The sequence below is a fragment of the Periophthalmus magnuspinnatus genome, chromosome 1 (genome assembly GCF_009829125.3).
Source record: "Periophthalmus magnuspinnatus isolate fPerMag1 chromosome 1, fPerMag1.2.pri, whole genome shotgun sequence".
In the NCBI taxonomy this organism is placed as follows: domain Eukaryota; kingdom Metazoa; phylum Chordata; class Actinopteri; order Gobiiformes; family Gobiidae; genus Periophthalmus; species Periophthalmus magnuspinnatus.
The window spans coordinates 16,249,520-16,264,148 of NC_047126.1; the positions used below are offsets into that span (position 1 = coordinate 16,249,520).

The 14,629-nt window shown below is 37.5% G+C and overlaps 3 protein-coding genes across 3 annotated transcripts; all 3 read left to right on the forward strand.

Annotated features, from left to right (window-relative positions):
- The first annotated feature begins 284 nt into the window (after positions 1 to 284).
- sp6 (Sp6 transcription factor) lies at positions 285 to 6,535 on the forward strand. Its single transcript, XM_033967536.2, has 2 exons — positions 285 to 695; positions 4,046 to 6,535. Exon 2 carries the CDS (start codon positions 4,146 to 4,148, stop codon positions 5,049 to 5,051), a length of 906 nt encoding a protein of 301 aa, XP_033823427.1. The 5' UTR covers positions 285 to 695; positions 4,046 to 4,145; the 3' UTR covers positions 5,052 to 6,535.
- A 712-nt stretch (positions 6,536 to 7,247) lies between these two features.
- Positions 7,248 to 10,771, forward strand: cwc25 (CWC25 spliceosome associated protein homolog). The gene is made up of 9 exons (XM_033973796.2): positions 7,248 to 7,430; positions 7,869 to 8,041; positions 8,477 to 8,713; positions 8,793 to 8,862; positions 9,055 to 9,200; positions 9,306 to 9,375; positions 9,588 to 9,790; positions 10,141 to 10,308; positions 10,385 to 10,771. The coding sequence occupies exons 1-9, from the start codon at positions 7,413 to 7,415 to the stop codon at positions 10,494 to 10,496; spliced, it is 1,197 nt and encodes a 398-aa protein (XP_033829687.1). The 5' UTR covers positions 7,248 to 7,412; the 3' UTR covers positions 10,497 to 10,771.
- A 399-nt stretch (positions 10,772 to 11,170) lies between these two features.
- Positions 11,171 to 13,825, forward strand: psmb3 (proteasome 20S subunit beta 3). The gene is made up of 6 exons (XM_033973443.2): positions 11,171 to 11,311; positions 11,898 to 12,082; positions 12,460 to 12,567; positions 12,819 to 12,996; positions 13,514 to 13,608; positions 13,693 to 13,825. Exons 1-6 carry the CDS (start codon positions 11,309 to 11,311, stop codon positions 13,739 to 13,741), a joined length of 618 nt encoding a protein of 205 aa, XP_033829334.1. The 5' UTR covers positions 11,171 to 11,308; the 3' UTR covers positions 13,742 to 13,825.
- Positions 13,826 to 14,629: the final 804 nt, after the last annotated feature.

Below are 14,629 nucleotides of genomic sequence, written 5' to 3' on the forward strand. Positions count from 1 at the left end.
ATCAGGAACTGACCAATAGAAGCTTCACATCAACATGTCTGCATAGCAACCAAGTGTCACATACAAAAGCAGTCACATTAACAACAACACATAAACAGTTACAAGAACAATAAAAGGTGTCAACTCTGAACTGAACACAAAATATCGCATCATTACACTTAAGATATGTACTTCAAACTGGCAAATCGGCTATTGCAGGCCTAAATTTTTTTGTCTGCGCCAGTCGCTTAGTTATGTCAGCTGTTTATTTATTGGCTGATGTCGGCTCTTTCAAATAGTTTTCAGTGACGTTGAACTTCGTGTGCGTCCCGGGACAGGTCTCTGACAGACACTTCATTGATCCCATGTTTTGTCCAAGTGCGCCGGCCGGTTTGCGCCTCCAGCTCTACTTCACGCATCTTCAAAGGGCCACTCATACACGCGCAGTGATGAGCGCGCGCACAGGGGGGCAGGGCCTGGACGCGCTCAAGACGCGGAGCTTATCCTGAACTTGGGCAGTGCTCACCATGCAGCGCGTCTGAGGGCCCATCCCGCACTTTACAACACCGCGTCTGGAGCGAGGGAAGGATGGAGCACAACTGAATACAATGAGGATATTATTTATTTACTACTCGATTTTCTTCACAAACAGAAAGAGCAGACTCCAAGGGCTTTTCTGAAAGGAGACAGGGTTCAGTGGTGCGGCTGTCTAGCAGGTAAAGTGAGGAATTTGAATACGCGCACGCAAGCCTAAAGTTCACTGTAGTTCATCGGGTTTTAAATTGTGCTCATTGATATTGATACGACTAGACAAACATGAATTTGTTCAGACTTTATAATGTGAGTTGGCTGTGACAGTCTGAATCATATAGGTCATGACCATAGCCTGCAAGAACAAGTTGAGAAACTGAGAAACTTAATATGCAAATATCTATAGTGCTGTGCTATAGCCTATATAGACCTTCATTCAAGTTATCTGTTTAAATCAGGAAACAGCAAAAGTAAGCATCTAATAAAAACTATCAATTTTGTTCGCTTTCTCAAAATAGGATGCAAATAGGATGCAGATCGATTAAATAAGAAGTTTACTAGTTTTATTATGGATTAACGTATAGTCTTTTATTTGGAAAAAGGAGTTCAAGGCCTTTAACAATCTGCTCTCCTCTAGTCTCAATTTTAATCTAATAATTTTCTGAAAGAAAAATAAATAGATTTTTTTTTATTTTTATAGGCCTTTAATTTATATTTTAATTAAGGAAAGGAACACAATAGTATTTAATGCTTGTTGTGTGTTTAAAATGCAGAAGTGTCGCCTGAATTCATCACAAGATCTATTACTATAATATGACCAATGTTAAATGAGCAGACTGTCACCTTTGCAGCAGTTTTACTAATCTGGATCTATTTTCAGCACACAGTACAAACTTCAAAATTTATTTGAATAAAACCTTTCCATTTCCAAATATGTAAAGTTAAGACATACAATACCATCTATGTTTGTCAAGTCTTCATTAAATGTACTATGTATAAATAAACATTACAATGATCCACATATATTTAAACATAAAGTGTGTTCTTAACGACTTCAGTGAAGTAGACACTTCCATTGAGTTTGGATGAATCCGTGTCTGTCAGACTGCCACAAATCATACAGCATGTAAAACTCTCACCTGCATCTTTTAACTACATCAGCTCTGCCTCTACATGAGACATTTACTAGACGCATGCCACAAGTTTCAGATTTTGTATGCACTGACAAAAAACGTATTAATCATCGATTGCTTCCTACTAGAGAGTAAAATATGTTGAAAAATGGATCGCAATTCAAATAGATCAATTGTTGTTTGTAAATCACTGATAATTAAAACTACTAAAATTACCTCAAAAATATATTTCATTCATATACAGTCTATGGTTCATTTCTATAATACATCTGCTTACAATTTATTTGTACAAAAATCAACATTGATGATATTGAAGGATTTCTGCATGCATGGGTAAGCGTTTCAGAAAAAAAAAAGTCCAAAATATGGCGTAATTTTTTTTTCTCTAAACTGCCTCCATCTTATATTATATCCCTTTACGACAACTTTATTTAAGTCTGCAGGCCAAGTTTTTATAGATTTTAAAATATTGATATGTACGTCGTCTGTATATTTACGACTTTGGTCAAACCGACAAGACAATTATTGGATATTGGTACTGATAGAAAAAAAAAATCCATATCAGATTAAACATTTGGAGTGGGATGTGGATACTTAAAACAAGAAGGGCATAAGACGTAAATCAGACTCATAAAAGCTGTTGAATTACCATAGGAAATCATTGTATTGTAATTGATTATACATACGAATTAACGTTACGGTTCACATATAAATTATAGGTACACCACATGTATTTGCTTTATCAGCAAACAACCAATTTATGTAAAGGCGGGGGTGATAGATGCACTGGCAAATTAGTCCTTGTAAACATATGCAAAATTTAGTTTGTAGCAACTATAGGCTTTGCATTCACTGTTTGTGCTTTGAAATAGCCCCCAATGAGAGCTTCTTGGATGGCAGACTTGTAAAGCAGAGTTTGTGCTGGGTCTTGGTCAGGCAAGTTTTATGACCACAGCTCTGTCATTGCGCCGTACCTTCCTCCTCCTCGTCTCTCCCTCCTCTCCCCCAGGCCCTCTCCGCCAGCTGTTTCCCTCGAGAGCTTGTAACCCTGCGGTATTCTGGCCAAACACAAAGGAAAAGATACTGGTGACTTTGGATATGTTTATGGTTTTGTCAGCAATGGCCAGGTCCAACTGCACATCTTGGTACAGCATTCCCAACAGATTACAGAGCGGTCGCCATAGCTCTGGGCCGCCCCAAAATAAATCTACCTGACCTCCACCACTGGACCTTTCATTAGGGCATTCCAGGCTAATTACTTTACAATTTCATACTGACTAGAGAGCATCACTGAGTGGGTTTGTCTCCTCAAAGACTAATGTAATGTATCACTTGTAATCCTCTCTTGGAGCATATTGACTCAACAAATTGTGACCTGTGTAAGGGGTGGTTAACTGTCAGTCTGGGTGACAAGACATGCCTGCTGTCCCCAATAAATGAAGACATTAAAAACAATGAATATGAACAAGTCATGTTCAGCTGTTTGACAATGCATTTGCATGGAAGATATGGGATGATTCAAACAGATATTTAGACAGTGCACTAAGCCAAAGACAACTTTACAGTTTCCTGCAGTAAAGATAATTGCAGAGGACGGGGGCGTGGTGGAAGTCGACAGGACGGTTTGGGGCTCGGACATGTTTTGGTTGTTAGTTTTGTGTCATAAAGAAATTTAACAAGCTTCATGTCACCACTGAGCGCTTCACCCCGCCTCTTGTACAGGACACATACCTATGTGATTGGGGCCTAATGCTGGTAAAGAGCGTGTGCCCATGATTACATACATAGTTATTCTCATTCTTGTGTTATTGTTGGATTGTTTTCTTTTGCTCCTGAATGTTGTCATTGTGGATGTCGCCAGTGAGCAGTGGGCGGGTCTTTTACGGGCTCGCTGTGTACCTGCCTGGCGGCCTGTTGTTGTAAATCATGTGTGATTCATAAAAACAGGTTTTCTGTCTGCCAGGCCCCATTTCTACAAACCTCAAAGACGTAGCAAACAGACTTTGGCCTACAGCCATACCTCCCTGCTACTTCTTCCTTCACCAAACTGCTCCCCTGTCAACACCCCCCTCTCTCTCCCTCCCCCAATTGCTAGAACCTCCGTACAGGCACAGGATGTTGTTTTCTTTGCTCTTCTTTGACTGTCCTCTATGGGAAGTACCTGGCAGCGGATGCATGTGGCAGGCTGCTGTCTGGACACGTCTCTCTCCCCCTGTCTCCACTCTTCGTGGCCACTCAGCGTGAGAACTACAGTATCCAGGCAGCTGATCTGATGTAGACAGAAGGATTTAGGCTGAATGACTGCATTAGACTTCAGAGATTTTCACACCAACATGACAGTGATGCATAAGACTGTAAAGTAGAGAAACAGGAGCTAATCCAACTGTCTTTCTGTTTGACAGGTTTCATTGGAACATCACCAACACCATGTGGTAAAGTGCACAGGACTCAGAGCACCGACTGAACTACACCTTACAAAGACTTGACTGCACCAGCTCCCTCATGGCTCACCACTATGAGCCCTGGTTACGGACAGCGCCCTCCGGTGGCAGCTCAGAGGACATGAACATGGCCCCCTGGTGGGACCCGCACCGGGATGTCCCTGCGGGGGGCTGGCTGGACCTGCAGACAGGACAGGGGCTGCCCCCGGTCAGTGCGGGAGGGTCCATGGGATTACAGTCTGGACTGCAGCCCTCTTTAGGGCTGTACGGATCTGACCCTCAGCTGTGCAGTCTGCCTGCTGCTCAGCACGTGCCCCCGTCTCATACGTCCCACCTCTTTCCTCATGACGGCTTCAAAATGGAGCCCATCGCCCCTGAAATGCTCCCACAGGAGCCTTACCCACTGGAGGAGCCACAGGAGAGGGCCATCTCAGTCCGTCCCAAACTCCAGAGGCGCTCCTCGTCGCGGGGCGGAGGGCAGGCCGCGTGCCGCTGTCCTAACTGTGTGCACGCAGAGCAGCTGGGGCAGAGCGCAGATGAACGCAGGAAGCACATGCACAACTGTCACATCCCGGGCTGTGGAAAGGCCTATGCCAAGACCTCTCACCTCAAGGCTCACCTCAGGTGGCACAGTGGAGATCGACCATTCGTCTGCAACTGGCTCTTCTGTGGAAAGAGATTCACACGCTCAGAGGAACTGCAGCGCCACCTACAGACACACACAGGAGCAAAGAAGTTATCCTGCCCTTTATGTAATCGAGTTTTTATGAGAAATGATCACCTGGCCAAACACATGCGTACACATACATCTGCAGGAGAGGGGGAGGACCGGGTGAATGGAGAGAAGGGCTTTGATGCAGCTACACCTCCTCAGCCTGCTCCAAATGTGTCTGCATCAGACGTGCCAGAGCCCACACTGAAGCTGAAGACTGAGCCAGACTCTGCAGTGACAGGGCAGTCTGGGTAATATCTGTAAACAGGCATTTAAGGGCTAAAAGATTACCATGTGAGACAAAGAGGGAGGCAGATCCCATCCACTACAGCTAAGATTAGGAAAGTATGAATAAATAAGTCACTAGAAGAAAAAGTGATTTCCTGTAACAAATGTGAGTTTAGAGCACATTGAGACATTTTCTTTGTGTTTGCTATAATAGTAAATAGTAAAGCAAGCAAGAAATTGCAGCTTGTTGCTGGACATTGCTGCTATAGCTGCTATTATCTATGATAAAAAGACTGAGGACACAGAAAAATGGCTTATGACTTGTTTACAATGAAATGCCTTGACTTAACGGAGAAACGCTATATAGATTTAATATTAAGAAAACAATTAAAGTAGAGTTATTATAGATCAGAGAATAAAACTGCTGTGCAAAGCTACTGTGCCAGATTTGGTAAAACACTGGAAAATTTTGCAACATCTCTTAATTTGAGATGAGAAGATACTGGTGTTTAATACTACAACTCGAGACTTTAGGCACGCTGCTGTGATGGTAAAAATTATAGAAAAATTAAATATGCGAAACAATGTTGTTTTATAAGCCATACAGGAAATACCATCAATCATAGATTTGAGGAGAAATGTCTGCTGGGTGAAATCAGCCGTGAAGTCTGTTGTGACTTGTCGATGACAGGGACTTGTTACAAACACCGCCCCGATCCACACTGTCAACACTTAAAGCTGCTGCTGAAACCAAAGACCTGAACTGCTTTTGTGTCCACTCACCTGCAGTGATGAGATTTAAAACTACGTCCATTAAAGTATGAGCCTAGAACAAGGCAATATGAGACAAAAAACATTTCCCAGTTGCTTCAAAGCAAAATTCTCCATAGTTGTGGCTACCAGCCATTGTTCAGTGAACGTGGTTTACTGTCACCACATCATCCAAAAACACACCAAAACTTCTTTGTTGTTTGCCTCTAAAATGGATTTATTTGTGACCACTTTAAAAACTAACACAAGTGATAAAGTTGATTTTACTTTTGTCAACAAATACTGGGTGGAAATCCTATCACTCAACAGGTTTGATAAAAACTCAATGTACACCTGGGACTCGCAGAAACTTGAAAACTATTTGTGAAGTAGCCTTTAATAATAACAATCAATACTTTCAATAAAACTATAGACATGCGACTTTAGTGTCAGGCTTCATACATCTTTAGTTTAATTAGATGCATTAAAACATATTCATAGTAATGTAGAAAGCAATAGAAGATATTCACTGATATAGGCATTATAACCAGCACACAACTACAGCTTACAATGTTGAAGTTACAATTTTGTGGGAATTCATGAGATAAAAAGATTACTTATACTGTAGAATAATATTATTTTATTGTTTTTTTTTAGTGTTATTACCAATAGATGTTTTAAATGTTGTTCAGTAGAGCCAGATGAACAATGTGCTATTTTCTGTAGTCATTATTTTTGAATAAATATTAAGTTAAACACCATGGTGTAATAATATGTATTTAATCTGTCTTCTGTATTAATTACACTGTTGAACTAAATAAAAAGACCAACCTTTACTGAATATCTGGACTGCTGTGTTTTAATCAACATAGTCTAACTATATACACTGACCATAAGGGGCACCAGCACACAATGAATATATTGTAATTTAATATATTTACACATTATATTAAGGTATTAATATATTTACATGCTACTTTACACAGTAACAAACTGACCCCCATGGATAAAAAGGTTAAGAATCCCTGGTCTAACACAGTATTATATGAGGGCTATGGGAATAATTTGGGGTCTTTCTGTTCAATCTTTCTTTCTGTATTTTTATTTATTTATTTATTTTATTTGTGTCAAGTAAATTTGTTTATTTCTTTTTTATGACGACGACGACAACGATGATGATGATGATGATGATTATTATTATTATTATTATTATTAATATACTACAGTATACACATTAAGGGCTTATTTTTTTAAAAAGGAGAAAAAAAACAAAAAACAAAGCAAATCAATACCTACCTGAAAGTATTTTAGCAGCATTAAAACAAGAAATCTTTTTAAGGGCTCCATAAAAAACAAGAAACTCATTGAAAAAGGCATTAAAGCTCGGAGTACTTTTAGTCCATCTGCACTGTGAATGTAACATTTTCCAACGGCGCTGTTACCTTTTAAATTATTTTGTTAGCTGCAATCGCTGGCACAACCCGGAAAAGGAATTACTTCAGACCGGAAGCCCGTCCAGTACAGCTGAAGAACAACACACGACGATCGTTTATGTTGTTGGCTTTTTACAGTTTATATCTAAAGGCAAATTTTGACTATTTATATTCTTCATAAGCGGGAAGAGAATATTCTATCAAGATGGGGGGTGGTGACTTGGTAAGTTTGTGTTTTATAACCACAAAAGGGCATTTATTTGGGAGAAGGCTAATTGCTACTGCTAACATAGTGTAAAAAGACGTCCAATTTAATGGCTGTTATCTATTCTCAACTGCACAATATTATATTATTCATCACGATACGTAAACAGTGTTTCCCTTTGATTCCGGGGATGACATGGTGGCACAAGCAGTTATCATTTGACCACTTTAATCTAATGCAGAGTATAAATGTCCCTTATTGTCAATATTTAATCTTTAAGCAGTCCTGTTTGCCCCCTAGTTAAATGTTTGTGATAGTACAACGGGTGACAAAGTGTCATTTTGTGATGCAAAAAGTCTATTGTTGGTTGTTTACAGACAGTATGAGATACTATGGATAGTCTCCTCTATTAATGTGAAACACTGAATTAATTTACAATCAAATGTCTTTTTACAGAACTTGAAAAAGAGCTGGCATCCCCAGACTATGAAAAACATAGAACGGGTTTGGAAAGCCGAGCAGAAACATGAGGCTGAACGCAAGAAGATCGAAGAACTTCAGAAAGAGCTCAAAGAGGAACGAGCGAGAGAAGAAATGACAAGATACGCAGAAGAAAAAGGGGCTATAAAGTTAGTCAATTTTAATTATGCATACTATATCCTCTTAAATATTCCCCTCAGATTTCTATAGAGACTAAGAATACATGATTTATTTATCAAGTTATGTACATATTTTGCTTGTCCTCTAGAAGTGTCCACTCACACTTGCCAGTGTTGATTTTATTTAGTTGGTGCTTGGTATTTTTTTTAGACTATGTTTGAAGTAATGAGAAAGAAGAAGCTTAGAGTGTGGGATCAAAGGTCAAAAACTTTGTGGCCAAACGTGCAAAATGTCAGAGATTCAATAGAAAACAATGTAATGTTATGTCAGAATGCTATTTTTGTTTTTGAACCTTAGGCTAACTGGAAACAACATGCCAAGCTCTACTTATGGAAGCTACAATAATATCTTTCACTATTAGAAAACTTATCAAGGATATATTTTCATCCTTGTTTTGTTTTCAGAAAAAAAGATGATCGCTTGGACTGGATGTACCAAGGCCCAGCTGGTCAGGTATCCAGAGATGAATACCTCCTGGGTCGTCCTATTGACAAACAGATCACTGACCAGTACGCTGATCCTGAGAGTGGCCCATCTGCAGAAACTGGACTCCTGCCCGGATCCATCTTCAACCCAAACACTGCAGCATCCGGACTCGACATGGCTGCCAAAATTAGAGAGGACCCCCTGTTTGAAATTAGGTCAGAAAGATCATAGTATAGAAAGGATAGATAACAACATCTATTGTTTCTTTAATGTAGTAAAATGTGTTTGATATAGGAAAAGAGAAGAGGCAAAGAAGAGAGAAGTCCTGACTAATCCAGTAAAGATGAAGAAAATCAAAGAAATGGTATGTATTGTAATTATAAAGTAATGTATACACTTAAGATCATTATTCATGTTTTGAACAACAGATGTATTAAAACTTGTGTAGAAATCAGATAAGGCACACATCGTTTAAAACTAATCTTGTAAAGAATACATAAAGAGTATAGTCTATTCCACTTTCACACACCTTGGTAAAATATTGTTTGTTTTGCAGCTTCGTCAGAATCTGGACAAAGACAAGAAGAAGAAAAGAAAGAAGGAAAAGAAAGAGAAAAAAGACAAAGACAGAAAAAAGGAGAAGAAACATAAGAGACGAAGCTCCAGTTCAAGCTCAGACGAGGAAGATGACAGAAAACACAAGTAATGGAATTTATCACGGCTTCTTATTCTGCTGTGGCTAATATAACTTTACTTTGTATAATACCAAGGAGATAATTTTATTTATTATATATTTTCTTCTTATAGATCCCATTCACACCATGAATCTTCTGACAAAAAGTCAAATGGTCACCATTTACCAGGCTATGGCTTACAGGTGAGTTTGTGCTGCAAACCAGAAAAACACAATAAATGTTATAATTGGAAAATAATTATTCTTGTGGCTGGGGCATGTAAATTTAGCTTGTTGAAAATTATTTGACAAAAAAGTTTTTCAAATAAAAGATGATATAATATAATTTTTGATGTTGTAGATGATTTGAATCTATCTCCCCATCAACAGCAAACCATTATATTTTTTCCCCTCAGCTTCCAGCAGGCAAAAGTCATCATATCTCGGCTTCCTCCGATAATCATTATTCTTCACGGCGAGAGAGAAGTCGCTCCCGATCCCCCCAAAGAAACCACAGGGATCACCATTCCTCCGCAAACAGAAATGACCGACGAGACAAGCCAAGAGCCCCCACTCCACCGAAAGAGCGCTACCATAGACACAACCACCATGTCTCCAAGTAAGTAGCATAAAACATAGCAACCAATATTTAGAGCATGAACTGAACTAATTACGTCTGCAAGTTTAATTACATTTGAATCACCACTTGAAAATTTGTACTAGACCTACTTTTTATTGTTCATCTATATAAAACTATTAAATATAATAAACACAATATTGTTAACGTATGAACAATACAGGATTACAGACAATATTTGGTTAAGTACTTCTGAAAGTATCCCAAAATTTTATATAAATATTTTATCATAACCATATTTATAATCTTTAGTCTATCCTTAAAACATCAATGGTAACCGTGTGGCCATCTGAGTACAATCATTTTTCATCAATACATTTCATTTTATGCAGGAAGCTGTCTGCAGATGAGTTGGAGTGTAAAAGACGAGAGATGATAGACCAGGCCAAAGAAAGAGAAGAAGACCGAGAAAATAATGTAAAAAGATACAAAAAACAAGATGAGAAGGAGAAACAGTGGGAACGAAACACCAAGTGTGAAGAACATGCTGGCTTCATTCAGTAAGTTCCTTTTATTTTGAGCTGATTGTATTATTTTTTCACAGCTTAAATAACTTGCCTTCTAATTATTTTCCAGCAACATGAAACTGGAAAGTGCGGCTTCCTCCTCGCTGGAAGACCGAGTGAAGAGGAACATCCACTCAATTCAAAGGACCGCAACCTCTCAAGACCATTTCATGAGGAGATAAAAAAAAAAAAAAAAAAAAACAGACATTGAGTTAACATTCAATCTACCCATATGTTATCACTACAGGGATGGATGGTTATCATGGATTGGCTTTATTTTTAAAAGTACATTATTTTATTGGACAACTGTTTCTTGTACAGATCCTTCATTTAACATTTTAGTAGTAATTCATCTCGAATCCACTGTAACTTTGCATAGAGTATTGTTGGTTGTTTTATAATACACACACATTGACCTATATTTTTGATGTTGGAATATTGATTGACTATTGAAAATTATCCTGGCAATTAAATAATAGTCCAATCATTATTGTGTCTCGTTGAGAAGTGACATTTCCCAGCTTCCATAATCGAGAGGTAGGAAATTACATAAACAAAAAGCTAAACAAATCACTTTAGTTACAATGCAAATACTACTTCATAGGTGTAATAGCTACAAAACTGTGCCCTTACCAAATCCAATTACGAATAAATAATATGATGAAAACTCTTGAAATAATTGAATCTGAATAAATGAAATATTTAAATCTATGAAGAACAAATGATTTTACCGGTATAAAAAGTTGTTCTCGGTTTCATTTTAGCACGCGGCAACCAAACTACCAACACACATCCTTTCCTCTAATCACATCTTGAGTTTCTGTGAAATGTCCAATCAGCTTTGAGCAAAATAGTGACGTATAACATTATGCTAGTTTGACTTCCGTATTTCTAAATCGTGTAGTCACTCTCCAATGCTAGCAGCAGCTTTTCATTTAAGATCTTAAAATAAACAGGATTTTAGATATAGGGAACACAACACACAACTGCCAAAATGGTAAGAATCCTTTTTGATGTTTAATTTTATTGGATTTAACATAAAGAACATTAACAGTTTAGATAAGCTATACGTGCTAATAATGCTAGCAACCGAGCATTAGCGAGCTGTTCATTATACTCCCAGTTCAGTTGTTGTATATCTATTTATCTTGAATTCGTCTTTATTAATTACATGAAAAAACATGTTTAGTTTGATCTAGAGGATGATTCAAAGAAGCAAGTGCAAAATTGTTTATCTTATTACAGTTGGATGTTATGCTTTCCATTGGCTAGTTGGCTACTTCACTGCATGACACAAGCTGTATTTTATAAACAGTAATCACAATAAGTGATTCCTGTTATGCTAGATTACAATACATCTTTATACTACACAAAATGTAAAAGGTTATTAGGAGAAGTGACCTAAAGCTAAACGTTCCATAATGTTACTAACCTGATTTTTGTATCTAACATAATTACAACCTAAGATCAGGTTTAGTGTGGAAAAAATATATCGTGACCACCCAAATTAATAAGATGCCATTGCACAGAGCTTGTCACTAGCAATTTGCCTGATGTTAATGATATTTTTTTCTTTTTCACAGTCTATTATGTCATATAATGGGGGGGCTGTGATGGCCATGAGAGGAAAGAATTGTGTGGCCATTGCAGCGGACCGAAGGTTTGGGATCCAGGCGCAGATGGTCACTACAGACTTCCAGAAAGTGTTTCCAATGGGAGAGAGACTGTTTATCGGGCTGGCTGGACTGGCTACTGATGTACAGACAGTGTAAGTAATGAGACTAATACCCCCAATGTTGTATCATCTAATGTAACGCTACTTGTACATGCTAGAAGACAACAGAGACCTTCTTCCTTCTCCCCATAATTCTGACATATAAATGCAGCAGGTGAATGGGTTTCCGCACAAAAGTGGCTCAATCATCAGTTCAGATCTCTTCTGTTTTCTTTACAATGGTTCATTTAAAATGGAAAAATGCAAGAAAATGGATCTCTTGTTACTGCACAACATCAAGCAAAAATGCATAAAATTTTAAGTTGTTTTTGTAATTTTAAAAAATCAGAAAAAGATATTTTACTCGCCACAGGCAGTCTGTCTTGAAATAAATGTTCGCTATTAAGCAGCTTTTGTTGTCTTTTTGACAGAGCTCAAAGACTAAAATTCAGACTGAACCTTTATGAGCTGAAAGAGGGTCGTCAGATCAAGCCCAAGACTTTCATGAGCATGGTGTCCAACCTCCTGTATGAAAGACGGTGAGTCATGAATTTCATACACTGCAGCCAGATGATCTTAATAATATAAACCACTCTGGCATCATATTTCAAGGCTTAGTCCTTGTATCATAGATGAATAGTGGCAAATAATTGTTAACTATCGAAAAGATACAAGTCAAATTAAAAATGTATGTATTTAAAAGCACATTACTCTAGTGGTTCTTCTTATACATGGTCTGTACATGCTTCAAAACAACTGTAGCTCATTATTTATTTATTTATTTTTTAAGGTTTGGTCCTTACTACATTGAGCCAGTGATCGCGGGACTTGACCCTAAGACCATGGAGCCGTTTATCTGCTCTTTAGACCTGATTGGCTGCCCCATGGTGACCGAGGACTTTGTGGTGAGCGGGACCTGCTCAGAGCAAATGTACGGCATGTGTGAGTCGCTATGGGAGCCAGATATGGTGAGTACTACTACGAGTACTACTAGTTGTCTGAGTCTAAAGTAGGGTGCTTCATCATAAGGGTATGTAACAGTATTAAAACTGAAATGTTTTTGCTTTAGTGTCTTGAAATTATTTTGACACCTTTCTACTTTATATATATATGTTGAAATCTTAATCTATAGATCTTGAAAATGCTGCCACCTACTATATTACTAAAATTATTGGAATATTGATCTTGGATGTAGGGATGTCACAGTATAAAGTATTTGTGTTACAATTATTGTAAATCTCACAATTTTATGATTATTCAATCCTACTTGGACGTAAGATCGAGAAGTCTGTTCTCATTTCTGTTTCAAGTTCAGCTATACAGAAGAAAAATATTGCATAGTGGAAATTTTATTTCTATTTCTGCCAAGAAGTTATCTTAAATTTTACTTAGAAAACCCCTTTTGGTATCCTTTGAGAGCAGTTTTATGGTTTCGCCTGGTGGTGATAGGTTTGTTGAGTTTATCACTTTGTGTTTGAATTTCAGGAGCCTGATGACTTGTTTGAGACCATTTCCCAGGCCATGCTCAATGCTGTGGATAGAGATGCTATTTCTGGAATGGGGGTAATTGTACATGTCATGTAAGTAGAGAGAAAAGATGTTCAGCACAAAGTCACATTGCATTGTCATTTCAAGTAACAATTTTCTTCTGGTTTTATTTGCAGTGAAAAGGATAAGATTACCACCAGAACTCTCAAAGCCAGAATGGACTAAATCTTATTTCTCCACTGTTTAACAACACATACACGTTTTGTATAAAAAAAATAACATGGCTGCTTGTACTGTCTTTTTTTCTTATTGCTCAATAAATAAATTGGTTTAAACTAAATTGCTTTTCAGACTCTTGAATTGAAAGATGTAGTAAACTTATTTACAGGCAACTGATTTAGATTAGAATCTTAATTCAGCATTCAATGTTTTTTTTTAGAAAAATTTGTCTACAGTTTAGCTATATTACTTTCTATAATATACCTTATGTCACAATACTAAAATTTCACTGTTTATAATACTCTCCAAAGATTTAAACAAACGGACAATGTAATTTTCAACAAAATCTAGTGGCTTATGTGTGGCATTATACTGAATTTATTGTTTCTCTAACACAATTCTTTATTTTCTCATTTTGTCCTATTTTCAGTATGTGTGTTCAAATTAGTATAATTGACAATTTTAGTATTTTGGGTGTTTTGTTTTGATAACCCTACCTCACACTTCATCTAAGTACCGTATGAACTAGAACCATCATGGACGGGTAACAAAAGCTTCCATAATATTGTAAATTCAGGTACGTTTAGATATTGACAAATACACAAAATCTAGCTTTCATAAGTGCAAACACTAAACTCAACAATGTAAGACTCTGCAGACCTTAATAATAGTCTCTAAAACTAGAATAAGATAAAGCAGAATTCAAAATATTTATTGTCCCAAAAGTTTTTTTATTTAATCATAAAAATGGTACTATTTGTTCAAAACCCACTTGTTTCACAAATGTGTTAACAGGACGCTGGACTGAGAAACTAGCATAAATGAGAATATTGGTTTAGCACAATACCATAAGGACAATTAATAAAGACAATTATTGTAACTTCAGATCCCCAA